The sequence below is a fragment of the Anas platyrhynchos genome, chromosome 18 (assembly GCF_047663525.1).
Source record: "Anas platyrhynchos isolate ZD024472 breed Pekin duck chromosome 18, IASCAAS_PekinDuck_T2T, whole genome shotgun sequence".
Classification (NCBI taxonomy): domain Eukaryota; kingdom Metazoa; phylum Chordata; class Aves; order Anseriformes; family Anatidae; genus Anas; species Anas platyrhynchos.
Window position 1 is genome coordinate 9,629,996 of NC_092604.1, and position 27,998 is coordinate 9,657,993.

General features: G+C 39.2%; 1 protein-coding gene across 3 annotated transcripts; it reads left to right on the forward strand.

Moving 5' to 3' along the window:
* The first annotated feature begins 652 nt into the window (after nucleotides 1–652).
* On the forward strand, nucleotides 653–27,996 carry SETX (senataxin). 3 transcript variants are annotated; one of them, XM_038165067.2, is made up of 26 exons: nucleotides 653–804; nucleotides 1,312–1,455; nucleotides 2,288–2,468; nucleotides 3,809–4,019; nucleotides 4,202–4,311; nucleotides 4,775–4,994; nucleotides 5,281–5,400; nucleotides 6,989–7,160; nucleotides 7,595–7,685; nucleotides 8,101–12,630; nucleotides 13,437–13,536; nucleotides 14,174–14,350; nucleotides 14,991–15,220; nucleotides 15,753–15,920; nucleotides 16,487–16,643; nucleotides 17,478–17,579; nucleotides 18,055–18,167; nucleotides 18,713–18,784; nucleotides 19,378–19,527; nucleotides 20,043–20,150; nucleotides 21,038–21,225; nucleotides 21,580–21,672; nucleotides 22,304–22,468; nucleotides 22,968–23,066; nucleotides 25,453–25,540; nucleotides 26,105–27,996. In XM_038165067.2, the coding sequence occupies exons 3-26, from the start codon at nucleotides 2,289–2,291 to the stop codon at nucleotides 26,906–26,908; spliced, it is 8,448 nt and encodes a 2,815-aa protein (XP_038020995.2). In that variant the 5' UTR covers nucleotides 653–804; nucleotides 1,312–1,455; nucleotide 2,288; the 3' UTR covers nucleotides 26,909–27,996. The 3 variants fall into 3 exon arrangements, with proteins under 3 accessions (XP_038020995.2, XP_038020997.2, XP_038020996.2); XM_038165069.2 differs by having other exon boundaries at nucleotides 27,573–27,996; XM_038165068.2 differs by having other exon boundaries at nucleotides 667–809.
* The last annotated feature ends 2 nt before the right edge of the window (nucleotides 27,997–27,998 follow it).

Below are 27,998 nucleotides of genomic sequence, written 5' to 3' on the forward strand. Positions count from 1 at the left end.
TGTGTGCAGGGACAAACAATGCAAGGAGGAGAGGGTTTCTGGATCATTTCACATTCCCTGGCTCCTGGCATGTGAGAGCAGAAGCAAGTATCTTTTCTGTGTGTGTTCCTCTTACAAAGGAGCATGGGTGTACCGGAGGGAAAGGGAGGGGTTTCACGTGCATATCTGAATATTACTAAAAACTGAGTAACTCCAGGGAGAGATTTAGAAAATAAAACTCTGCAAAAGGAAAATAGTAGTGACACTTATGCAACAGCCTGAGCCCCATCCTTTGAGTCAAAAAAACACCATGGGTTGCTAAAAAGCACCCTAAAACCAGTGGTGATTCTAAAAACACTGCCAGTGTTTTCCTTGTGTAATAAGGAAAAAAAAACAAACATCTTGATGCTGGGGGTGATGAGACAGTTGGGCTACCAGCCTTGTGGCTGCAGCACAGCTGCAGTTCGGAGTTGAGAAGCATCACCACAGCTGCAGGTGAAGACCAAAGCGAGCTGTGCCTTCACCCAACCATCTGCCAAGACCTAAAGAAGTGGCGTGGGGAGGCTGAAGCGAAAATCCTACAGACCCTGAGCAGCTGCTGGGGACCCTGGGGCTCCTTCCCTGGCCCTCCCTGGCGCTGAGGGCTGAGGGAGAAGGGGGCGGGGCCTGTGGGAAAAGGGGCGGGGCCTCGCGGGAAGCCCGCTCCTACCCCGCGCGCCCGGGTTTCCCAGCGCCCACTTCCGGTGGCAGCCCGGAAGTGCCGGGGGGTGGCGGCGGCGGCGGGCGGCAGATGGCGGGGGGCGGCGGCGGCTGAGGGGAGCGGAGGTGAGGTGAGGGCAGGGAGCTGCGGCCCGGACCGGCCTCGGTGCCTCGGTGGCCCCGCGGGCTGGGCTCCGGGCTCCGTTCGGCTCCTGGGGAGCTGCAGCCGGGCCCGGCGTGGCCTCTGGCACCGCTCGCTGGGGACCCTCTTGAGGCCTGTGAGGGGCTTCGGGCGGCGCCGTGCCGGGGGGAGGCCGCCCCCGGGTCCTGTCAGGGCCGCGCCGGGCGGGTGCTTTGGCGGGCGGCCGTTACGGCGTGTCTGTGAGGCGGGGGGGTTCCGCCTGGAACGCCGCTGCCCCTCCGGGCCGTATCCCAGCGGCTGTTGTTTCCCGGGTCCGCTGGAACAAAGCCGGGGGGGGGGGGGGGGCAGCGCCCTGCCCGCCTCTCAGGGGGGCGGCTGAGGCGTGGAGGGCGCTCAGCGGCTCAAAGGGTTGGTTTAACGCGAGGATAAAGCTATTAAATCCATACCGCAGCGAGCTGAGCCAATTTCTGATGGTTACCGTTCCCTTCGAGGTCTCCGAAGTAGAGTTGTTACGGTTACCCGGGACACGGATGGCCGAAGGCGTCAACCCCCGTCACTAGCTGCAGGGCAGCGCGGTTTTTTTCCATCATGTGACCGGAGAACACCTGCACAGCAAGTCCCATCATTTTCCAAAGGTAAACAACCACATGGCTTTTTTGTGCTGTTTTATTTTCCTTTGGGTGTGTTCCGCATGAGGACACGCATCTTTCAGCTTTATCTTGATCCCTCTTTTGCATTCCTTGTTGTGTGAAGTACCAGTGAGTTGCCACTGTTCAGTTTTTACAGTCACTCCAAGCGGTCATACTTTTACGGTATTCCATTGAGGTTTTTAGACTGGTGTGACCTGGGATTCCTGTAGTGCTTCTTGGTGAAGAAACTGTGTTTTTGAAGAATGCAGGTTGTGAGGATTTTATGATGCTTTCTCACCATAATAATAAAGATAGGAAAGTCCTCCATAAATATCCTTTCCTTTTTGACAATAGGGATTTGTTGACCTATAATTTTTAGCAGGAGACTAAGAAAAAAGCCAATTAAACGTGCTACATATTAGACCTAGGTTTCATAGGTATCAGCAAAGCGACAGATTAAAATTTAGCATTGTGCTTCTTGAAAGTGCACAAGCTTGAGCAAGGGCTTTCTGGTACGTAAAGCAAATTTTCATGCATTGCTGTTCAGTAGTTTGAAAGTTATGTAATGCAACTTCTTCACAGTGCTGTGTTTATAATGTTTGCCATGCGGCAGGATGGCAACTTTTGTGTAATGCTTTAGTCTCTATTTCTTTGTTTAATTGCATTTTCTTGTGTGATATAAAAGCAGTTGAGAGCATAAGCAGGTGCATAGGTAATGAATTGTATGAATCACTCCATCACTTGTTACGTTTGGAAATGAGGTTCTGTTGTGACTGAAAGGAAATGCTTGGCTGCTCGCTCTGAAGTCTTCTGTCGATCTTTTTCTTTCCATCTAAAGAATGAGCACATGTCGATGGTGTACGCCGAGTGGTCCCGACGCCACTGAGTACCTGAGGAGCTATGCTTCTGGACGGCTGTCCCCGGAAGATCTTGAAGGATCCAACGATGACCTCTGTTACTGCTTGGAGTGTGTGGTTGAATACCACAAAGCAAGGGAGAAATTGCCAAGCTTGCATGAGGTAATTAAGTGTTTTCACTCCTGCGCTTGACTGAGCAAGGAGAACTTGGAAGTGAAGGAGAATTTCAGGAGGGGTTTCTGTGGCCTGGCATCAGTGTACGGAGGAGGTTTGTGCAGGGGTTGTCTTACTAGTTTGGGGGAATACAGTATCTTGCATTTTAACCGTGCTTCTCTTGTAACCCAGTACAAAAAAAAGACCTGCTTGTTTTGCATATATTCAAATTAGCAATAACTAAAAGAGTATTGGCGAGTTTCTGACTAGACATTACAGTTTGAACTTCATGGTGTGGTGATTTGAGGTCTGAAAGAAGAGACCAGCTGCCAAACGAACTGCTCTACTTGTGAGGTGTTCTCTTTCTTCCTGCTTTCAGTTTCTGTTCAGTTTCAGATTTGTTCCTTTTCCAGTTTAGTTTTCATTTCTCATTCATGGTTACGACAATGAATTTCAGAGCTGTGATCATGCAAGCATGCAAGACTTTAATTTAAAAACAATCAAAAACGTTCCAAAATTCTTATTTTATTATAAGCTGTTCATTAGCATTAAGTTACATATTTTGGAAAGCTTATTTTCATGTGTATGGGGTGTGTATATATACGTCTGTAAAATGAATGTTCATAGCTAAGTAATCGTAGTGCAGGTGTCTAAACAATTGCTCTTCAGATTAAACTAGATTTCTCTGAAGTCCACAATCATGCATACCACTGAAGGGCAATCCCACCTGAGCAAAGACTGGAAATAAATGGGGCAACTGGACCACTGATGGTGCCTTTTTGTTTGTATTGATTGTAGGAAATAACTCGATTTCTAATTGGAGCACTTGCTTTAGATGGCTAATACTATGCGAGAAGAATCCTGTACAAATATTCAGCAAGTCAGTCAGTCTGCTTTTGTTGGTTACACCTTTCCACTGATACATTGCAAAATACACGAGAAGACAATATTTTAAAATCATCGTTTCCCTGTTTTGGAGTATGACTGTTTTTTGTACTGTGAGCTTCTTTATGTTGGCCAATAGAACAAATTTTTTTTGTGTAATCTATGGCCTGAAATATTTATCAAAGCTGTTTAAGAGATACAAAAAAGCTTGAAGTTTGACTGCCACTCTCTTTTTCTTTAATCACTTTATAATCTTATTTCTGACGCGAGAATGTTGTGATTTATGCAACCTGAATTCTGTGTCAAAACTTTTTCACAGCATGCTTGGAAAGAAACTTTTCAAAATGAAATTGTACATTTTGGAAATTGAGTCAGGGTTTCTGCATATAATAATAAATGTACTTAATTGCTTTCCTTAAAAAAGAAAACGTTATACTTTTTTTTTTTTAACCCTTTCTGAATAGGTTTTGTGGGAATTGGAAACCTCCCGTCTCATAGCCCACATAGGAAAATCCATGGAAGAAGAAGCTGGAGAAGATGATGAGTTATTTATAGTGGATGAGAATGGAGAGACACAGCTGTCCGGTTACATAGGTCCAGATTTTGAGAATAACCTGCGAGTGCCCCTTCTAGAAATACTGAAATACCCGTATCTGCTGCTGCATGAGAAAGTCAGTATGTATCTTGTAGCATATAGTTGGAAGGCATGCTGCTGTTTGTATTGTAGGAGATTTAAAAAAAAATAATAAAAATGGCTAAATCAAAGTACCTTTTTTTTTTAATCAAGTAGTTGAATTTGTTTTTTGTTATGTGAGCTTATAAATGAGTTCTTACTGTAACTGTGTTTCTCCTTTTAGGTGAGCTTTGTGTAGAAGTGCTCTGTAGAATGGAACATAGTCATGACTCCTTTCAGGTCTTTGAAAAATATCCAGGAATTTATCTCTTCTTGGTACACCCAAATGAAGTGGTAAGTTACATTTTCTGTTCCGCTAAAAGTTAGTTTTAAATAACATCAGAACAAGTTCTTATTTTTAACAAAAAGATGAGAAAGTGTTTGCATTCAGAATGTTAAGTGTTTGATCTGCCTTTTTTTTTTTTTTTTAAGAATATAAACAAAAATGAGATTTCAGTAGGAGTGCAGTTACTCTTCCTGAAATAGTGAAGACTCTTGTACTTCTTATAAGATTATCTTGGACACCAATGTGAAGTAGAGAATTTCAGGTTGCCCTTAGAAATGGTAAAAGATTTAGTAATATTGTACTTCAGTTTCAGCAAGTTCAGCAACTTGACTGTTGTTGTATACGGTTATGCAGATAATAAATATTGGTTTAAAAAATACGGTGTCCTGTTTGTAGTAGCAGTGACTGTTAATTGTGCAGCATTGCGATCTTAATTTGTACTTGATTTATATTTTTTGCTTTAATTCTTAGATTCGTCGCTGGGCCATTCTAACAGCAAGGAATTTAGGGAAGGTTGACAGGGATGACTACTATGACTTACAGGAAGTGTTGGCTTGCTTGTTTAAAGTCATTGAGTTGGGGCTTTTTGAAAGTCCAGATATTTACAGCTCTTCAATGATTGAAAAGGGTAAACTCATCCTTCTGCCAGCTCATTTATATGATACTACCAACTACAAGAACTATTGGCTAGGTGAGTATTTCTGATCAGAAATGAACTAATACCTGTAATCACTCTCATCTGGTAAGCACTTCAAGTCAGAGCTCTACTATTTCAAGTAGATGCTGTTTATTTCGGGGAGTGTCAAATGGCAAAACCGAACATTGCACAACTTCACTAGTGAGGTGATGAGTTTCACACTGCTGCTGATCTCTTCGATCAAGTGTTATGCTGGTAGTGATGTTTGGAAAGTAGTGGTGCTTTGATTTGATGAAAGTTGGACAGATTTTCAGAAATAGGTTGTTTGTTTCTTTTTCAGGGATTTGTATGTTGCTCACAGTGCTGGAAGAACAAGCTATGGACTCCTTGTTGCTGGGCCCAGACAAACAGAATGATTTCATGCAGTCAATACTTCACACCATGGAGAAAGAAGCAGATGGTAACTAATTCTGGCTGCTGAGATTAAGGCAGTTCCTGGTCTATTTTTCATCTTTATCATTTAGTTGAGGACATTTTTAGTAGTGTAGTGCTGATGTGATAAAAATCTCAGCCATGAGGCTTATTTCTCTTCTGGGAGATGGTTAATATTTTGGAATATTTGGACAATCCTTAAAAATACTGTAAAGCTACGTTCAATACAAACTCCTTGTTGGAGAGAGGATGGTAGTGCTTTGAGAGGACAAATCAATCATTTCTACCACGTCATTTTCATGTAATATACAGGTTGTGTGGGAGCAAACATTTCACTGTGGTGCAAAGTTTAAATTTTGAGCCCTAAAGTAGAGAAACACCTTCTTTTGACTTGTTTGAACTGGCTTAAAGAACTGACTTTTCTGTCCATCTTGTTCATCCTTCCATTTTGTTGTGTCCCTCTCCCCAAATGTTTGCAATGTATTATGGAAAAACTGAAGACTTTTTGTTTTTAACAGCTTATTCAGAAACTTTGAGATTTTATTTTTTGTATGTATATCTTGATTTCAAGCTGTGATTGTTTTTGCATTTTTTATCATCTTTTTTCCAACATAGACCTTTCAAATTAAGAAATAATTAGTGATGGTAACAAAAGGAGGATGATCCTATAAGTTCCCTAGCAAATGTTAATAGTGACAAAACTGCAAGACATTTACCACGTACCTTACATGTCAGGAAAGTTCTTAGAGTCGTTTGTTGGCAGATGATGATGAGTCTTCCAGAGCTTTACTGCAAGCCCAGGTTGAATAGGCATATGATTTTGAGGGAACCGATTTTACAGATGGGAATGTAGACTTCAGAATTCAGACTGGTAGCCCTTGTGCTGTCCTTGTAGCCTGTGTGCCATAGCATAGCTTTAGAACAGCACATGAACTCTTGAGTGGCAATGCCACTCTTGGACTGTGCACTTAGTGCGTGGACTGTGCACTTAGTCACATGGTCTGAACTTTTGGGTAGACCTGTGCGGTGTCAAGAGTTGGACTTGATGATCCTTAAGGGTCCCTTCCAACTCAGGATATTCTATGATTCTATGATTCTCTCAGAGAAAATAAGTAGGTCTTCAAAAGCTTAGTATGTCTGAGGATATGATATCATCTCACCTTATATGAAGAAGGAATAACACAGATGAAGGACAGTGAATTGGTTCTATCTTAAATTTGAAACATAAACTGTCACAGCATTTAAGTAGCACTCGCTTCTTAGAATAACGCTACAAAAAATAGCCTGGAACAATCAGTTTTACAATCTGTTTTACAGAGTAGGGAAATCCTAACGAGTTATCCAGGTTCCTGTTGATTAATTACGACATAAGCACCAGTGTCTGTACGGATAAGTGATTTTTTTTCCTCCTCCTTTTGCTTTCTCTGGGTTAAAAAGCATAGTTGAAACTTACATACTTACATAGATATTAGTGTTTAGTAAAAAAACAAAACAAAACAAAAAAAAACTAACCAGTGAAAAACTACTAATTTCCAAATTTCAAAAGCTACTAATAGTCCAAGAATGGGCAGGCCTCTTGCATTTCAATTCTTTCCAATATTATTTGTATGTTTCAGATGATTCTACTGACCCCTTCTGGCCAGCGCTTCATTGTTTCATGGTTATTTTGGATCAGCTCGGATCTAAAGTATGGGGTCAGCTTATTGATCCCGTCCAAGCCTTTCAAACCATTATCAACAGTGTGAGCTACAACAACGAAATAAAAAATATACGCAATAGCTTTAAGAGGTCAGTTTTATTAAGATACTAGGACAGATTTTATGATTTTGATTTATGATTTTAATATCGGGTAGCATAGCAGCTTGGTCTTGGTTTCCTTGTTGGTGCTGCCTTAATTTATGCTGGGGGGAGGGAAGTGGCAAGGAGGAAAATCAGGTCATGCCAACTTCAAGCAGTGAAAAGTTGAGGTAGGGCCAATAAAACTCTTGAGATTACTTCAACAAGTACGCTTACTTCCTTTTGACTAATTGATGCCTGGTATACTTTTCAGGATTTTTTCCTGAATCAGGAGGGTTGCTAACTGTTTAGTGTTTAATATTATAACCAACTTGCACTTGAGTTTAAAGAAGACTGCCATGTATGAGACTCTTGACAGAATTATGAGAATTCCAGAATTTTCCGTGAAATGATATAGTTACATTTTTTTTTGTATTTCTTCTTAGGACAAAACCTGAACCGGAGCCAGACTATGATGATGAAATGGTTACTTGCAGTCAGATCGTATATAATTATAACACAGAAAAGCCTCAAAAGGTATTAAAAATCTGATTGCCTTCCTTTTAACTCTGATCACTGAATGACACTGACAATTTAAATAATCTATAATACATAGAAGGGAGTATGTTCGCTTTCTACTGGTAATGTTCATAATGTTGCAAATCAAGAATATTAAATCATTATTGTGTGATTTTGTGGAGAGTTTTAAATTATTTTTAAAGTAAATCCAACCCTGCACTTACTTCATAGGTTACTCTGTAAGAACTGATTTCTATTATCTGTGTGTTTTCCATCTTATTTTCTTGTCTTCCATTTAATTTTGATTTATGATATGAGATCTGCTATCAGTTAACATGTTTGAGAGAAAGTAACATGGTTAAGAAACAAAAAGGCAGATCAAACTGTGCAGATATGAACAACGATGCATGGTAACTTTTTTTTTTTTTTTCAGGATACTGGGTGGAAAACTGCCATTTGTCCAGACTACTGCCCTAATATGTATGAAGATATGCAAACACTGGCTAGCGTGCTTCAGTCTGATATTGGCAGAGATATGCGTGTTCATCACAGCACATTTCTGTGGTTCATCCCATTTGTTCAGTCACTTATGGATCTCAAGGACTTGGGTGTAGCATATATAGTAGAGGTCATTCACTACCTCTGCTCGGAAATCAAAGATATTCTCAATGAAAGAATCCGGCAGTGCGACAAAGTCTCTGAATTTTTTCTCTTGATCCTGGTGTCAATTATTGAACTGCACAGAAATAAGAAGTGCCTGCATTTGCTGTGGATTAGCTCACAAGAATGGGTGGAGGCAGTGGTGAGATGTGCTAAGCTTCCAGCAATAGCATTCACACGGTGCTCTGAAAAAGCATCTGGAAACCACACGAGAAGTCCATCTTTACAGGCTTCTAACTCTGTGCAGCACGCTTGCGTCCAGTTGATACGCAGCCTTCTTAGAGAAGGCTATCAAATCGGTCAGCATGCTCTCTGCAAGAAATACCTAGACAAACTCAATCTCCTTCTGCGAGGAAATCTATCTTTAGGTTGGCAGCTGAACATCCAAGAAACACAGGAATTGCAAATGTGTTTAAAGCAGGTTATAAGAAGCATGAAGGGCAGAGCACTAAATGCCTCTGTACCTGTGGAAAACAATATAAACTCTACAAATTCGCCTACTGTTTCTGTGAAGCAAGAGAAGTCTGTACCCGGTGATGGATATAAGATGGGTGTACGCGGCAGAGATGGCCTTTGTTCACCATTTGCCTTCACAGCAAAGGAAGGTGGGGATGAAGATTGTCAAGAGAACTCTTTTGCTAGAAGAACTAGTGCATGGGAAGAGGAATGTAAAGATGCACCTAAAAATTCAAGATCTTGGACATCTGTGAACTGCCTCTCGGTGAATATTAAAAAGGAACCTAATGACACAGCACCTCAGGAATGCAAACAGAACTCTTTCACAACAGAAATGTATGGGAAAGTTAAGGAAAATAGGAACAATGATCTTGTGTCAGGGAACTGTGGTATGGATATTCAGTGTTTTAATCCAAATGCCCAGTGTTCGGATTTCAGAAGACGTGGAGAATTGGAAAACAAATGTGAAGCAGAACCTGTAACACCAATGCATCTGTCTGCTCAAACTAGTTTTGGTTCTCCAGAATGTGTTTACAGTTCAGATGTAAAGGAGAAAAATGTGTCTCCTGGTTCCTCATCAAAGTTTAAAGTAGATGCACATAAACTCAAGAGTTTGAAAATAAAGTTAGAGAAAATTGAATGGCCTTCAGGACAGGTGCCACCAGAGCCATCACATGATTTGAAAAGCTGCAGTTCAGCAAGTGCAGCAGAAGCAGACCAACGTGTATGTTGCACAGGAAAAGACTGTTTTAAACATCAGGGAGTGAATACCGTGTATGGAGATGGAAAATCAGCAGATAATTCAAGGAGTTTTGAAAGTATGCAGGAGAAAAGTGCTTTTCAATACAGAATGGTTCCTGTTAAACAGGAACCAAAAGAGATGCCATTAGACTGCCTCAGCTCCTCTAAAAATGAGCCTGGCTTGCAAGAAAACAAAAGTGTCAGTGCTTTGCTTTCAGGGATTAGTGACAAATTAACACAGAAAGTATCCACTCAAGAAAAATCAAGTTCATTTTTGACATCTGTGTTTAAGAAAGACCCTACCATGCAAGCTTCAGACCAGGGACAGGCTAACTTAGGTAATTTAGTTAACTATGACTGCAATGGTCAAATTTCAAAGACATGCTGTATAGGTAAAAATTCAGCAAGTGGTCTTGTTCCATCTAGCTCTGAAAATAAGGGGGATGTATCCAACGCTCCTCTAATCAGTCCACTAGCGATAAAGAGTGAATCAAGTGACAAGTTAGTATTTTCAAAATATTTCAAGAGAGACAGTGATTCAGCGGGGAAGAAAGAGAAGGATTTTGCGAGGATGGTTTCTGAGGATACTTTAACAGACTCACAGCTTGATACAGATCTTAGTAAATTATCTTTAGCTGCATATGCAAAAAGTGTCAATTTTCCCTTAGATTCAAGTCAGGAAAGCTCAATACATCACAATGTATGTGAAATTAAAAGGAAAGTGAAAGGTGCTGTAAGATCTTCCGACAGTGCCCAGAGTAACAAGTCTCCCTGCTATGCAGAGTGCCTTGACAATGAAGTCATTATAATTTCAGACTCTTCTGATGAAGAAAAAGGTGTCACTGCCCAAGAGGAAACAAAGAATGAAAATGTATGTCCTGAAAAACAGCCCTTATCAGAAGTGCAGTGTGATGTTAAAGATACTACGTTAGAATCAAAGATGCCAAGCTCTCCCTTGCCACTTGAAGACTGTGACTCTCAGTACTTTGAGTTTGAAACAGAAGCTGATGTCTTTTCAGTCTGGCAGGATACTCAAGCGTATAGCATGGAAGAAACTCAAGAGTATAAACAGGACTGTGCTTCAGCATCGGTTGGTAATAGTCATTCAGATAGCTCACCGAAGGATCACACAAATGAATGGGGTTATGATACAGATTATGTAAGTGATGGTGATACGGAACAAGCAGACTCAACAGAAAAGCAGATAAATAATATTTCTTGTCAGAAAGAAGCTGATAATACAGAAGAAGTAGCTAATTCAACATTGCAAGAATCTTCTAGTAAAGAAGATGCAAAAGATCAACTGGAGAATTCTACAGAAAAAAGCACTGTTGATAAAGGCTTTGGTCTGAATGCAGAATCAACTGAACCCAGAGCATCTACTTCTAACATCACTTTAGCTTCGAAGTTGGCACTTAAGAAAAATACTCTGAGCCCACGTAAGAATACAGCAAAATCTAAGGTGGCAAGAACCATTCAAAGAAGTCCTAAAACAAAGTTTCTTAAAGCAGCACAAACTAAAAAACTGCTTCAAATTACATCAAAAAGTGCTCAACCTGGCAGGACGTCACCAGCTGTGGTTCCTCCGAAGAAAGTTCATCAGTGTCCTGCACCAACGTCAACTGTAGAAAAACTTGGGCTGAAAAAGGCACCCCGCAAAGCGTTTGAGTTATCCCAGCGCTCCTTAGAGAGTCTAGCTCAATTGCGTAGCTATGGTAAAGCTGCGGGGAAAGTTGGAATTACAATGAAACAGAAGGCTAAACTAATTGCACCTCAGAGTTTGTCTATAAAGAATAACAAAAAAATGCTGGCCTGCCAAGATCTTCAGTTTTTAAGGCAGACGAGGCCCAACAAAAATGTTAGAGTGAAAAATTTTGCCCGAAGTTCTGAGAGTAAAAGCAAAAAAGTTAGCTCAACGGATACAAAGTCTGTGAAGCAAAAGGCTAATTTTTTTGATGGGGCATCTATTGAAGGAGCTGTTGACAAGCAAAGAGAAAAAAAAATGGAGCAGACCTGTTGTCCATCTGCCAGTGAGAAAGAACAAATCAAAAGTGTCTCTGGGAAGAAGGAGGCTGTGCAAACCACGCATGTCTCTAAAATGCCTGGTTCTTCAGACTCAAACAGAAAAACAAAGGATAGCAATGTGATGGTTCCTCTGGTACCTGTGGCTTCAAGTGTGTGTTCTGCTGCAGCTGTTGGAGATAAAGATAGCTCTTCAGAAAGAGGTTGCATTGTCCAGCCTGAGTTGGAGATGGTAACATCAAATGAAAATGGATGTAAGCCAAGTGAAAACAGTGAGGAGGAGGATGATGATTTATTTTTAACTCAGTTAGATCCTGTGGATATGGAATTGTGTTCCCAGGAGGAAGATTTCAAAGATACTTCTATTGCTAGTAAAAATACAGAGGAAATGGAAGTAGAAACTGCTGAACAGCTTCATCAAAATGAACCCTTGACTATTGTGAAATGCAAATACAAAGACTGTATGGAAAAAGTGGAGAAAACGGGAGAGTACTGTAGTAAACATTCATCCACCAATTCGGAATCAGATCACTTGTTTGCCAAGCCTTCTGCCTTGCCACCTTCTAAAACAAGAAAGCCTTCCACTACCAAAATTTTCAGTTCAGTAAGTTCTTCGCGGAATGCGGCCTTCAGTAAGGATCTTGAAGATGTTAAAAAACAGCCACCAACACCAAAAAGCAAAGTGAACACAGCAAAACCTGTGGTAAGACCACCAAATGGAAAGGCTCTACCAACAGGAAATCAAACGCACAAAACTCCAAGTTCTAGTAATACTCCTCAACCCTGTGTTTCTAGAAACGTTCTCCAGTCACGAAATGAGCTTATTAACAATGCTTCAAACATACCTAGAAGGCCTGTCCGAGAAGAACGTGTTTCCTTTCTTGGCGCTCAGCAGCGTGATCACAGTATTTTTGTTACGGAAGTCTTGAAGTGGACCTACGAAATGTTTGTGAACTCCAGCCAGTTTGGACCTCCAAGTAATCTCGTGCAATCCATAGTGGCCTCTGTTCCTGTCAGATTTCAGGGATACAATGACTACTTTAATACATTTTTCCCCTTGATGATGCTAAATGCCTTTGAAACAGTAAGTAGTTATCTAGTTCTTAATTTCTTTTCATTAAACCTAGTAAAATTTGGAAAGAGATAAACAGAGAATGTAAAACATTTCTTTATGTTCTGAAAATGATGTCACCTGATCGGTTCAGATATGGATCTGAATAGAGCAATGATTTAGGGCAAATAGTAAGGGCTTTTTTTGTACCCGTCCACAGTAACATGTGAAAGGAGGAGAAAAGAAAGTTGTTCCTCTTCATAGCATTTAAAGCTTGAAACAGCAATTTTTGTTCTAGAAACAGAGGTTTTTCAATTACAGCTTCTGTAAAAGAGTAAGAATTTAACGTTTGGATTCATGTTGAGAACTTATGTGGGAGGGTAGGTTAATCTAAGTAATATTGTTTTTCGAAACAATTTAATTTTATAGTTTAATAGAAAGCACTGTTTCTTCAATTAAAAGCTGTATGCTTTTAAGCTCAGTCATCGTATTACTTTTCCAGTAGAAATATGTTAAAAAATGAAGTCAGTATCAGGATGATGCTGGTATTAAAGGTGACAATGCAAGGCAGTGAAAACCCATGTTTGTTTTGAAGGGATTTGTAAGAAAGGTATATTCAAAATGACAGGAAAAATAAAATCATTTTGCTTGCTGTGTATGTGTTCATATGTAATGTGTATGCATATGCTAAAAAGAAACAGTAAGACTTTTCTATGTCTTAGTATGTTAGCTTTAATTTATTTCTTCCTAGTATTTTTACTTGGAGTCATGATAAGCTATGCTTCTGAATTGCTAAACCCTTCTAAGTATTTTATGGCCTTTTACTTTCTAATATGCAGCTGGCACAAGAGTGGGTAGAAAACCATAAGACAAGGGAGAAGAGTTACTACTTCCACTTACAGAACTTCTCTGCGGACATGAATACAGCGGATTTTATAGGTGAGTGTGTTATTTTTTCTTTATTTTTTAATTATTATTTTAATTAAGACACTGTTTTTGTTTTCAAGTAGACAGTGCCTATTAATGAGCCAGAACACATAGGTAGAAATAAGTACATAACATAAGCATGAGTGCCTTTTGCAATTTTCTTACGTGAATTTAGAAGAGTTTTAGGAGGATTGGGTGACAGTTTTTTTGCCCTGCTATTTAATTTTTCTTTTTAAAATACAGGTAAAGATTCACTGGATGAATTTAAGGTGCATTTCCTGGCACCTGATACATTTTGTTTGCTGCTACAGTTCTTCAGCTCTGAAAGTGGTGTCTTGAGTCATAGAATTGGAGCAGCATTGTAGTAGGAATCTGGGTGGTACTATCTCCTGGTTTTATACCCACCTCACCATGTAACTTCTTTTAGTAAATAAAATAGTCCTTGACTTGCTCTGTCTTTACCCAGTTCAAGCTTTAAGGGTGCAGGATTAAGTTAATAAGGATTTTCCTATAGCTTTTAGAAGTTATCAGGTGTAGGTATTACATAATTATTACATAATAACACGTTAATTGTAGCTTTTTACTAGTCAAGGAGTAGTTGTAAAAGGAAAACGGGCACTGTTCTAACTTTTAAATGTGTTTTGGGTAGCTCATTTTCGAGAAAGTGATTTGGCAAAGCAGCTTCATCCAAAGGAGGATGACGTAATCTTTTTGGTGGTCCGAAAGGCCAAAGACGCCTTTGGGGAAGACGGTGAGATGGAGGACCATCTAGTGAATCACGTTGGTCTTGTGACGCGATTTTCCCGTGCATCTGGCTGTTTAACTAGTAAGTAAACGGGCTAGCGTTTCATGGTACAATTCTTATTTTTGTTAAATCTGGCTGAAGAGGCTTGTAGTATAGCACATACTTGGGGGAAATAGATTGTTTTTTGTTTTTGTTTTTTTTTTTCACTGCAGCATGCCTATTTTGTACTAGAAGCTTTGTTAAAAGTAAAAAAAAAAAAAAAAAAAAAAAAAGCAACTGAGGCTGCAGACCAGGTCTTCATGCATTTTGTATGGACTTCAATGCAGATGTTCATTCTTTGTGTTACAGCAGAAACTAATGAGTAAGTGCTGTGCATGCATCTTCAGGAGTGCAGTACTGTACGATACAAAGTGCCATGAATTGCTGTGACGTAATTGCATAAAACCTTCACACTCTTCTCTAACTGGCATTGTGAACTACCAAGTTTCCTAAGTATTATGATCAGTGCTACCTGATGAAAACAGCGATGGTCTGGCTTAATGGAATGACTGATATGATCAGAGCCGTTTTAGAGAGTAGTATTTTCCCCCCAAGAATTAGTTGTTTCTATCTAATAGAAGGCAGCACCTGATTCTCTGTATAGCCTGTTTGAATATCTTCCAGTTAACATTCTGAATATTTGTTGAATTAACGTGTTGTCATTTTTCCCCACTTTTAATAGGACAAAAGGAACAGCATACTGTCTGTCATCTTTCTGTGCAAACTCGAGGCAATTTGTCGTTCTTCATAAATACACAAGTGAAGTGCATAGTGGTTGGCTCCCTAGTGACTGCACAACGGATGTTCAAAGGTCTACTACTATTGAGCCGGAGTCCCTTGGCTAAACCCATCTTAGAACCAAATTACAACGATTTCTGTCCAAGAGACTTGCCTGTAGCTTCAGAAAGTGCTGTAAGTTCTAGTTCTGGACCTAGGAGAAGCGATAGTTAAAAATGGCAAGTGGGCACTTCGCTTCTGAGAGTTCGGCAAAACTGGTTTTGCATGCTAATTTTGGAGACAACCAAGTGCAAATAGTCCAGTTTAAAGAAGCACTGAGTCAGTCTGGTTTTCAGAGTTGGTTGATTGGTTAGATAGAGAAGGAGGCTGAACTTATTCTGGTGTTTCTGTTGCACTGTAACCAGCTTTCTCTTTTTTTTCCCCTCCCTTGCTAGAGGTAGTGGTGTCTGTTCAGGAAATAAGGCTTCGTATGGGGAAGGTAATGCAAATTAAAGTCTTGTAGAGGAGACAAAATCTTCATCACCGCTTTTGAGTCAGAATCAGATATACATCTAGAGGAAACGTGGAATCAAAAGCTTTGTCCTTTGCTTTTTTGAGTCTTAGCTAGGGGGTGGGGAACATTCTGAAGATAGATAGAATGAGCGTGGAGGGTTTAGTCATATTAGTTATGTAATTCGTTATTTTTCTTTCTTGTCTGTTCCTTCAGGCATTTTATATGAATGAATACAATGAAGATCAAAAGAGAGCCATTGAGACAGCTTATGCCATGGTAAAACAACATCCAGGGCTTCCCAAGATCTGCCTCATTCATGGACCACCTGGAACCGGGAAATCAAAAACCATAGTTGGACTTCTGTGTCGTGTCTTGAGAGGGGTAGGTGAATATGGTGTGATCGTCGTGTTGGTGTCTGGTTTCCCAATAGAAGTCAGTGATAGCTGAGTTGAAGTGTAACACTGGTAATTGCTAGTGGTGTAATTCATTAAGCTGAATGAAAACCAGCACTGAATAAGCTGTAATGGTGGAAATAACACCTTTTGGACATTTTGGAAAACGCTTGTTTTACGGAACTTAGAAGGTAAAATTAGAAGAAAACATACTTGCTGAACATGTAAATTGGTAGTAAACATTTACTCATTATTATATCAAAATACTAAGGTGTTTTTAAGAGTGTTATTTGATGTGTCCAATTTAGTTGTTTTCACATTAGCATTCAATGGATTCATCAAGTAGATAATTGTTGAAAGGAATTTGTGCATATAGTATTTATGTGTTTGACTTGCCTTACACTGAATAACAACAGGTATGCTTTAAGAGCCATTCAGTTACAATAGTACCTATTCCCTGCATGCTGATTAAGATGAGTGTAGAGTCTGGCTTTTAAAATAGAAGTGAAAACAATCTAAAGAGACTATTCTGGTTTATTGTTAATTAATCTACAGAACACTAGGAATGAGAAAACAACTCAAAAAACAAGTTCCAAGATCAAGCCAAACCGTTTTCTAGTTTGTGCACCATCCAATGCTGCAGTTGATGAACTCATGAAAAAGATCATCGTTGCATTTAAGGAAAAATGCCAAAACAGACAAGAGCCTTTGGGTATGGTTCATTTAAAAAAAATCTCTTTTAGACAGACAAAACCAGAAGGAGAAACTGGAACAATTGATTAGGTATAATACTTCTGTGTTGCTCTAGGCAGCTGTTTTCTCTTGCAGAACATGACTGGCACACATACTGTTGCTGATTTTAATTTGTTTTTCAAATAGTACAATTCATTCATTTTTAAACATATACCTGTGTCTTTATATAGACATTGACCCTTTTCTCTTAGTGTTAATATGAAGTCACCACTTTTTAAGTACCCCTTAAGGATTTGAACACAGTACTACTATTGTATTGAATAAAATTGGACTTCACTGATCACCCTAAACAATCTGAAAATTTTGATGTGCCAGAACCTTTCACTTTTTTCTCCTTCTAGTTTGTGGCTAATACAAAGCAGATAAGTTCTGAGCAAGGCATCTAGTCTGTGATGGTGGTGGTGGGAACTTTCTTTCTAACCAGAAGTTAATTCCATACCAACTGCATTACTAAATAGTACTTTTCTAATATTTTCTAACGTAGGAATTCTGTACATTTTAGATAAAGAAGCCTGAGAATTAAGAGGTAGTTTTGCTGTTTCAAGATAACATTAGTAACTGTTAAGCACAACTAAAGCATTGGCAACATCTCTTTTTCTCAGTATGGAATTACTGAATTTTTCTGTTCCTGCATTTAAATTAGTACAAATTGTTGCAGTCCCCTGAAAAGCAGAAAAGGAAAAGCCTTATGTGGTATCCATGATATGATTACATTTTATTTTTTCTTCTCAAACCAAAGTGAAAAGGTACTTAGAGAAATCTAAGCACTTTTTGACTCTGATTTTGTAAACAGGAAACTGTGGTGATATCAAATTAGTGCGACTGGGTGCCGAAAAATCGATCAACAGTGAAGTCCGGGGTTTTAGCCTGGATAAGCAAGTTGAGCACAGAATGAGTAAGTAACATACAAATCAGACTTTTCTTCAGTTTTCTGGGTAATGTTATGGACCTGGTGTACTTGGGACTATGTGCTCTTTAAGAAGGTAGATCGGGTAAAAGATTTTTTTTTTTCTGCAGCGTGGCACATCATACCACAGTGCTTCATAAGCATTATTTTTCTCAGACTTATTGGAGAAGTGTCAGCTTACATACGGCCTAAAATTTAAGCAAAAGCATAGAAGTTAAGCAATGCTAAGTCTTGTTTTTTTTAAAGTTAAAGCCATCATATTTAAACAATCCAGTTATGCAGCTTTATAGAACTACAGTTGGAATCAAGAAAAGTGTATTGTCTTCGTTTTACTGCCCAAAATAAGGTTATAATAGGGAAACTGCAACAGAAAATGAGTTTGTCCATTCATTCTTAATGACTTAATGCAGTTATTGTAACAGTTGTTCTATTTCCTCGATGTGTTTTCCTTCATCTTTTATAGAACGAAAGCCAGGTGACCGTGACCAGGATATTCAGAAGAAAAAAGCAGCTCTGGATCAAAAGCTGGACGAGCTGTCTCGTCAGCGTGCCATGCACAGATGTGAAAAGAGAGAGGTAATATATAAGATGATGGTATTTTTAATCCTGTTTGTGTTTATGTATTTAAAAATGTATCCAAAGAGTAAAGAACTCTTCCTTTAAGCCATCTCTGAAATGGAATGAGGAACTTATATATCATAAATTTTGTCTGTTTATCCTAGTATTCTCAGCTGCTCGGTCATGGAACCTATGGCTCTAGGGCTGAATAGTCATCTTACGGTTTTATCACCACTTGATTTCAGTGTAACCATATTTATAAGGCTTAATGATTTAAAATCATTGTTTACTTCAAAGCTTTGTTTTTGTTTATGTGGAAGTAAGTAGTAAGGCAACCTAATATCTGAGACTTTGGGATATGTTTTGCACTTGAAATTTTCAATTTAGTTGCTTTAAAAATAGGCATTTGTGTTGAAATTGTAGATTTTTTTTACTGGTAAACCATTTTTCTGTTTGCACAGGAATGTGAGAATGTAGTATTGAGTATGGAAGGAAAAAAGGTATATGGCAAATGTGTGTTAATTATTCTTGATATTTATGTGGTTTCTTTTTTGCCTACACAGAATCAAATGATAGATGATGAAATTGGCAGACTTTCAAAGGAGAGACAGCAGCTTGCTTCTCAACTAAAGGAGGTAGGAATTCATTTTCAGGGCAGCTCTTGATTAAACCTCAGCTAATGTGTTTGTATACTCTGTATCCTTTAATTGTAGTGTGGTGTAGAGTTGGATTTGATGTAGCTGGGAGCATTTTGTAAATCAAGTAGTAAGTAAAGAGATAAAGAAGATAAACTGAGTAAGTTATGTTTAGTCTGGTATGAGGTACAGGTGCGCTCTGGCTCTGTTTTGGGGAGGGGAAAAAATGTGGATATGTTAATTCACTCTTAACAGATGAGGGTAAATTTAAAAGGAAACACAGCATGCTGCACAAAGGAGATGATAAAAATGTACCCACTATCCTCATGTACTAGGATCTATCTTCGTCACTGCTTTCAAGTCCATTATGGTCCTACTGGAGCTGAGATGTTTAAACCTTTCTAAGAAAAGTGGTGGCTTCAAGCTGACTTTTGTGACTTTTGTTTGTAGTCATGGAGATGAGTTCCACTGGGTTGATGTATACAAATGATTTGTTTGGCAGTTAGAATTGTCCAGGCAGTTAGAGATTGCTGTAAGTTGATTCAAAAACACTAAAATAAAAGAGGAGACATGGTGTCCTGTTGCACTTGAAGGTTCGGGGACACTCTCAGAAAGTACAGACAGATATCATCTTGGAGTCCGACATAATCTGCTGCACGCTGAGCACAAGCGGAGGAAATCTCATGGAGCATGCGTTTTGGCGGCAAGGACTTGATCCTTTCAGCTGTGTCATCGTGGATGAGGTCAGTAAAGCTATTTAGACTTGCAGCTTGTTCCACGTTTAAAGTGTGCCTTGTTCTTTGCTTAGGTTACTTGAGACTGGCTGCTGTTATAATATGTTGTGGGTCAACTGCTTCATTCCCACATTTTAACTGGTAACCAGCCTGTCCTGCCATGTAGAGCAAAGAGAAGAAAAAGTAACTACTAATTGCTTCTTTTGCTGATTCTTTGGTGCTTTTATGGCAGACATCTTTTACTTTAAAAATTGTGGCTGAAGTGTGGTTCTTGCTATAGAGATTTCTACGTGGTCGGGTTATATTTTTATGTTTGGAAAGCTCTGCCTGTTTAATAATAAAAGAAAAATCTGTTTGGAGTTTTCATTAGGGAAAAATCCTTCTATTTATTTTTCTCTTTTTTAAGAAAACTTTAAAAAGCATTCCAGAGTTAATTCTGACTGTATTACAGGAAACTTACCATACTTGCCTCCACTCTTTTGGTTACAACTTCTACTTTCTTGTCCTGTTTATGTGTACAAAAGGCAGGGCAGTCCTGTGAGGTTGAAACACTGATTCCACTGATTCATCGCTGTAACAAACTCGTCCTTGTTGGAGATCCCAAACAGCTCCCTCCTACTGTAAAATCAGTAGTAAGTGTTCAGACTATTTTTTCTTACTATCTATTGGGTATAGTACAAGAACAGTATGAAAAATGTGTAAAAGGGTAAAAGACAACTTCAGTGGCACGTCCCACTACGTATCAGATTACAGCATTTTACCCTGCCAAGCAATTCTTGTTTAGTCTGGTATGTGGAGACCGTATCAATGCTGTCTTCAGATGTTTGAGTAAAGCTAATGTATAAGTGTGGGTGCAGCTTCTGTAACTTACCTGGCATAGCTTCAAACTAATTTCATACACCAGTAAGAACAGCTACGACAACACAAACTTCAGTGCAGCTTAGTGCTTTGTGGTGGATTTTGTTGCTGCAGGCTCTGTTATATCATTATGTGAGCTTCAGCCAGCATCACGTTCCTTAAGCAGTGGAGGACGAAGACTACCTGTTTGTGTGGGGACTTCCTCACCCTACAGATGCCTTCTAAGGATGAAAACACAGGAACACTTTCTTGTATCCAACAGTAAGGAGGTGTTTTGAACATCTGGTAAAGAAAAGAGTTAAAGCAGTCTGCCTTTTCTAGAAGCACAAATTTTCTGAATGTTGAGTGCTTGTTTAGAGAGATCCCACCTGGAAGATCTTCCTTTTCATCGTTGTTGTGCTTAAAATTTTAGTATGTTGTGACTCAGAAAGGAAAGTTGTCTTACTGAGGACTACACTGACAAAATTCAGATTTATGCTGGTGCTATCTAGTGAGTAAGTAAGACAAAAAAAAAAAACCTGAAGTGCAAATAGTTGTAATTTAATCAGTGATTTAGAACTTCAAAAGAAAATATTGAATGGTTTCAAGTCCAGAAAGCAAATTCCTATTGTTAATTTGGGACCTAATTCCACGGAAATCACGTATGTTTTCCCTCTGGCAGAAAGCTCAAGATTATGGCTATGATCAGTCCTTGATGGCACGCCTGCACAGACACCTGGAAGAGCAAGTGCAGAAGAATGTTTTACGAAGTCTGCCAGTTGTGCAGCTGACTGTGCAGTACAGGATGCACCCTGACATCTGCCTTTTCCCATCCAATTATGTTTATGGCAAGGCTCTAAAGACTGACAGGTGAGTAGCTCTGTTCTGATTTCTGAGCAAGGGGGACTTCAGAGAAGAGTTTCAAATCGGGATTTTTTTTTTAGTCTAAAAACTCTTGGAGTTGTGGGTGAAGTTGCTTAATGGAAGATGACCTGCATTTTGTCTCAATGATAGATACTTAAGTTAACTAAATCACTTAAAATAGAGCATACTCCTTACTACACAGAGTTCATTTTTAGGTCTCAGTATGTGCAGGTAACAGTGAAAATTAAGGGCACTGAAAGCTGAATGTTGCTGGTAATTTAGAATGCTGATGAGAAATAAATGATGTATCAGTTTTTAGGATTTTTTGTGGTTACTTAGTATTAAGATTGTTGTTTACAGAGCAACAGAAGAGAACAGATGTTCTTCAGACTGGCCGTTCCAGCCCTACCTTGTTTTTGATGTAGGAGATGGTCGCGAGGAGCGAGACAATGAGTAAGTCTTGTAATCCACTCTGCCAAATTTTAGACTTGCTGAGAAACAGTTGCCTGCAGAAGCGTTGTCTTCTTTCCTCTTGTTCCCAATATGCATCAAGTAGTCAGAACTGCATTTTCAACTTAATTTTATTTAATTTATGTGTATATATATTTTATTTTATTTTATTTTATTTTTTTTAATAAAAGTAGGTATTAAGTTTTAATATGAAACTAGTTTTAATCCTGCTTTGACTCTTGGGATTCACTTGCATCTAGTAGACAGTCTCTGCTAACTCTAGTAACAGTTTGACTTTCTGATTATTTTATCAGTCATTTGTTTTTCACAGCTGCGTGCCTTGGTAAGGCCAGAAGATGGCAGGCTCAGTCCTCCCCTTTGTATATTCTGTAAGGCAAGCAAAGCTGTATAATTTTAAGGGAACATGAAATGTAGCCCTTTGCTGCTAGCATTCTCATTGTTAGTCCCTTGTCAGGGCCTGTTGGAAAGGTCTTTTGAGTATGTATATGAAGGGGGGTTCCAAAAGTTCAAAATCATGTTTTTGACTCAAAATTCGCCTTCCAGTTGGGCTGAAGAGTCGGATTCAAAAGCTGTCAAACGTAATTCTTTAATGTTTCCATTCTCTCTTGTCTAGGTCTTTTAGCAATCCCCAGGAAGTGAAGCTGGTGATAGAATTAATTAAAACAATTAAAGAAAAACGGAAGGATCTGGGTCTTCGTCGCATTGGAATAATTACCCCTTACAGCGCACAGAAGAAGAAAATTCAAGAAGAACTGGACAGAGTGTTTAAGAATAACGGGTAAAGAAACCACGAGGTTTCAAATGACTCTTAGCTCTTGCCTGTTAGTCCTTTCCTCACCCTTTAATACCATGGCAAAAACTCTCAAACTTCTCTCTGCCAAAATCGGAACTTGGTTAGGCCTTCAGACGGGGATGTTCCAAGCATTTCCTCTTAAAATTGACGTGGCCTTTTCATACCATTTCTTAGTCATTGGTTGTGTTTGTGCTTTCATTATATCCTTTCATTTATGCTTTTTTGCGTAAAGCAGGCTTGAAAGAAAATATAAAGTTCCAACCTATGTGGAACCAAAGAGCTTTTCAGCAATGATCCTGGCCTCAGAAAAACAAACTTTCTTTTATGTTCATACATGAAATCTTTTTTTAAGTTTAGAATCAGAAACTTTGGTCTGGATAATTTTGACAGTTGATCATTCAGAGTAGTTTATGGCATTTGCGTCAGCGTGTTGCTTAAAAATCCAACTAACAATTTAACTGTTCGATATTTTTTTCTTCAACAGCCCAGGAGAAGTAGATACAGTGGATGCGTTCCAGGGACGAGAGAAAGACTGCATCATAGTGACGTGTGTCCGGGCAAACAGCACTAGAGGATCAATTGGGTATGTCTTTCTTCAGTGCTTTGCAACTCCCATATTTAATGACACTATATTGCCATTGTTTTTAAATATGATTACTAGAAAAGTTATTAGAGAACAAGTCGCTACAGCCAGCAGATTAAAAGCTATTATAATGCGGGAATTGATGTTACTGCGTTGGGATCTCCAAACAAAAGGGACATGGAAAATGCTAAGCATTGTTCTGCATTATGTGCTGATGAATTTGCCTGTCTGTCTTAGCCTGTCACTGTTTTGTTATGGCAGGATTGGTCTTGGAAACTTCTATGTGTAGTACTGCTGCAGGTTTTTTTGTATCTTTTGCTCTATATTGTAACTTTCTTAAATTTTAAGCTCTCTTAAAATTAAATCCTTTTTTTTGTGACTGTCACTTTACTGATAATGTAGCATTCCGTCCGTAAAAGTACTGCTGACTAGTTACATAGGCTGTTAGGAATGTGATCAGAGCAGCTACATCTTTAATTCACAGATTAATGGACTTGAGATTTGTAGAAAGTCTCGATTCAAGCTTGCAGATTTGATCATTTACATAGGATTTTCCAATCTGAAGTAGAAGGATCTAGATACCAAGTAAGCTGTTTATCCCCCCAAATGCTACTGCAGTTATTATTTTGTTTTAATAATAACTTCTGTAACTCACTGATTGTTCTAGTTTAAAAAAGGCAATAGAAATGTACCTCCTTATAGTTCATTAGCTTTTAAATTAATCTATGCAACGGCTGTTCACATAAAGAATTTATTTCCACACCAGGTTTTGCTAAGCCACTTAAGCTTTTCTGGTAGTAATTTCCTAATTGCTAGATAAAGGGCTTGTAATTGTGCTGACCCACACTGCTTTGGGAAGGAAAGGACCCAAACTGTATAGTAAGCAATGATGCTTTTTGGAGAGATGTCTTAATCTAGTTGATTGAGTTTGGAAACTGAAGGCAGCTAAAATCTGCCAATGCTTTTGGCTGGCCTGGGACTTAACCTCTATCTGTTCTTTCAGAAGAAAACTTTACAACTTACTGCCCTGAAGGTTTATGTAATAAATTTTTGGCAATACAATGCCTTAGAAGCTGTATGTGCTGATGACTTGGACAGCTCTGTTACAAGGTCAGGTGTCACTGGAAAGTTTGCATCACCATTACTGATCGTCTCATAGCTGAGCAAAGTATTTTGGTCTCCAAGGTTGCTAGTCCAGCTTTAAATTTACTCTGAAGGTAACTTGCAAGAGAGGGGAAAACTCAAGAAATGACAGTTTTTTCTTTTTTTCTTTCCTGTGACAATCATCTTGTCATCTTTCAGTTTTAAAAGCTTATAAGAATATTAAGTGTTCTTTTAAGACCATTTCTCCACCAGAAGACCTATAGAACTATATCATACGTGCTGCTGGACTCACTCATCTGCTCCTCTTCCTGCCTCTGTCCTTTTTCATGCCCTGGCCAAATCCTCTGGGATGGTTCTGGGACTTTTGCAGTCTTTATTGTAGGGGTTGTGAACTTCCTGAGTGGCAGGTCTCAGTGCCTTGATCACAGTATCAGGTATTGATGTTGTACCTATTTAAATCAAGCTGTACAAAAACTTGAGTTTCAATTGTAAACTTTGTTAGGATAGAATAAGCTGTGTATTTTGAGAGCCTTTTCATTAGAGAAGAAATGTTTGTGAAACTGTTGGTGTTTTTTTTTTCCCTTTGAAGGTTTGTTGGGATTTTAGGTAAATAAGCTATAACGGGAATCAATGTTTAAGAATACATGAAACATTTAGCTGTTTAGGTTTCAGTACCTTGGTTGGTGATCCCACAGAAACAGGCTAGGTACTCTGACACAATATGAAAATTTTCTTCTGCAAGCAATGTACTTTTCAGATCTTGAAGCATGACAAAGCAAGTCTTCCTTCATGTTTTTCCAGTGCAGGTCACCTTTGAAATAAAATATTCAAGTCCAGTGTTCGGTATTTCAGTAAAAAAAATTTGCCATTAATCATGCCAAATATTATTAATCTATTTCAGTTCAAGTTAAAAAGAAACTTTAAATCTTGATAGGTGAAATGAGGTTGATGTCTTTTGTACTTTGAGGAACATTTAAGGAAGCAGCAGTTGGCACTGAGTGGATTTACACTGAGAAAGGAAACATTAATAGGAAGAGTTGGAAAGAACTGGAATTCCCTGCAAGGAATCCGAGTGGTTAAAGAATGAAAATGCAATTCATGCAAAGCCCTTCATGTGAAGCAGGGATGCTGCAATGGGATCTGGAAGTTGGCTATGAACTGTTTTCTCTGTAACTGCTTCTGTTACAGTCATTTCATTTAAGCTGAATATTGTCTCTTTCTTATAACTTACAAATCTCTTTCAAGAATTATTTTAGGAGCTTGATTTTGTTTTGTCTTTTAGGTTTCTGGCAAGTCTTCAGCGTCTGAATGTCACAATTACCCGAGCTAGATTCAGCCTCTTCATCCTTGGAAGACTGAAAACACTCATGGTAGGCACAATGTTAATCAGATAATCTTCTGTGATCTACCCATTTAGGTCAAGTCAGTTTTTGAGGTGTCTTCAGTTGTACTTTTTGAAACAGACGTTTCTGAAAAAGAACTACATATTTGGGGAACTATAAAAGCCAAATGAAACGTGCAAGGAGTGCTCTTGAATAGACTTAATGTCTTACAGTACTTGATTTTTATTCTTTTTCTGAGTCAAGGAGTGTTAGCTACACCACTAGAGGGCATTAAAACCATGTTTCACGCTCTGAGGGAACTCTTGGCCTGCATAAATACAGAAACTGTCACTTAAACATTAGTTCACTGATTGCTGAAAGTACTTTCCTTGTGTTACAGCAGCCAGAGTACCTATTGCTGTTTTGCACAAGAAACTTTAGATCCTTCCATTCCAGAAGGGACAGAAGTGACTTCCATTACATTTGTTGGGTACCTTGATTAAAGGAGTTGTGCATCTTCTGACATCTCTGTCCATATGTGTTGATTTCCTTCTGATAATTATTTTCTTTTGGTGTGGGTGGGGTTGTCTTTTTCTCTCCTTTATTTTAAAGGAAAATAAAGATTGGAATGAGTTGATTCAGGATGCTCAGAGAAGAGGTGCTATTATCAAGACGTCAGACCAAACCTACAAAAAAGATGCTGTTAAGATTCTGAAGCTCAAACCAACAGCACAGAAGAGGGTTGCTGGACAGCCACCCACCAAAGTAGTTGCAAAGGATGCTCCTCCAGCACAGGCTTGTTCTTCCAGCAGCAAGAGGGGTGAGGTTGCAAACCCGAGTGAGGCCAGCAGCCCACGGGAACTCACTGCTGGTCACGGCCATGCAGCGCTGCAGGGAAGCAGAGGGCCTCAACAGCCACAGGGGGCTCAGGCTGCAGACTCCCGGCGAGCCAGCGTCTCCTCACCGATGGGGGCTGCAGCGCTCACTGCCGATCAAGAGAAACCACGGGACCCAAGGCTGGCAAGTCTGGCCAGTAGGACTGAAGCAAAAGGGAAGGAACAGGTCCCAAAAGACAGCAGTCGGTTAGCCCAGAGCCATCCAGGATCAACGTCACAGCAGTGTCTGGATGTGACCTCAGCTTCCAGGGATCGGATTTCCAGAACAGAAACTTCTAAGAAGCCCCAGCAAACAATGGGACAATGTGACACGCCTTCCGGGTTGCCTTATGCAGCTCAGCAAGAGGGTGACAGGAGAGCTCCTTTACCAAAAGACAATTCAAAAGCCATCAATGAAGGAGGTCAATGTAATAGCAGTAAGGGGAACACAGACCCTCGTGCTTTAACGAGGAGAACATCAGAGCTGTCACCAGAGAACACACGCTCGAACATTGCCAAGCGAAGAAAGACCTTTCACTGACTTCTAGTACCTTCAATAATGGCTCATTACTGAAAGTCTATTCCCAAGTTTCTATCTAGCAAAGAACGTATCTTAAAATATTTGGTACAGCTCTGTTACAGTGATACTACTGCTGTCAGTAGATCCATCTTTTTTCACATCCAGTCCCTAATTGTGAAGGGGACTTTGTACCTGTCAGTTGATAGCTTTGAGCTGTTGAAGAGGAAGGTTGGGCAGCTGCATTGCTTGGAATGGCAGTGAATTTTGTCAGCTAGGAAGTTAAGGTTGTAAATGTTTAATGATGTATATTTGTACAGCATACAAAAATATTTTAAGATTTAACTTGGCAAATATATAGCCTCTTGTTTCCTTGTGCAAATGCATATTTCTTAGTGACGTAACTTTTTTTTATGAAGAACCGGAGCAAAGCAAAAAATAAGAAATAAAGATAAAACGAGTGAAAAAAGTCCCCACACAAAAAAAGGAAAACAGCCAGAATTCTTTTTTCCCTTTTGCACTAGTAAGTCTAATTTATTTAATAGTGAAGAGTGAATGTTAAAAATGTGGTAACAATGAGTCTTCCTCATGTTCCACTAGTGCCTCAGGGAAGACTGAAGGCAGATTTACATTGGTTGAATGGAGATAATTCTACTTATTTTGTATATTTTATTGCCTGTTTTTATAGGAACAGAAGAGCTTTCATTTATACAAATGTGCCTTGAGTTTTGCTCTTGCTGCTGCTCTATCAGCTGGAATCCTTTTCTTGTGGCGGCACCACGAACTGCAGATTAAAGCCTACGAGGCTTGTTTGGGCCCAGTGAGTCCTTGTGATGAATAATCAACAGGACTGTGGAATCTTAGTCAAAGATCTAGTTAACACGTATTGATGATGACACTTGAGTTTCTTTGGATAGAGCTCTCGAAGATCTACACAGGTAAAAAAGGCAAGCGGTTTATTCTAGGTATTGCTGTATCCTTTCCACAGTATTGATTTAACAAAAAATAAAACCAGTAAAATGGGGTGTGGGGGGAAAAAAAAACTATTTTTAAGAAAGTCTTCCTCTCATCATTAACATTTCAAATAAAAGTGGAATTATTTCTCCTAAGAATT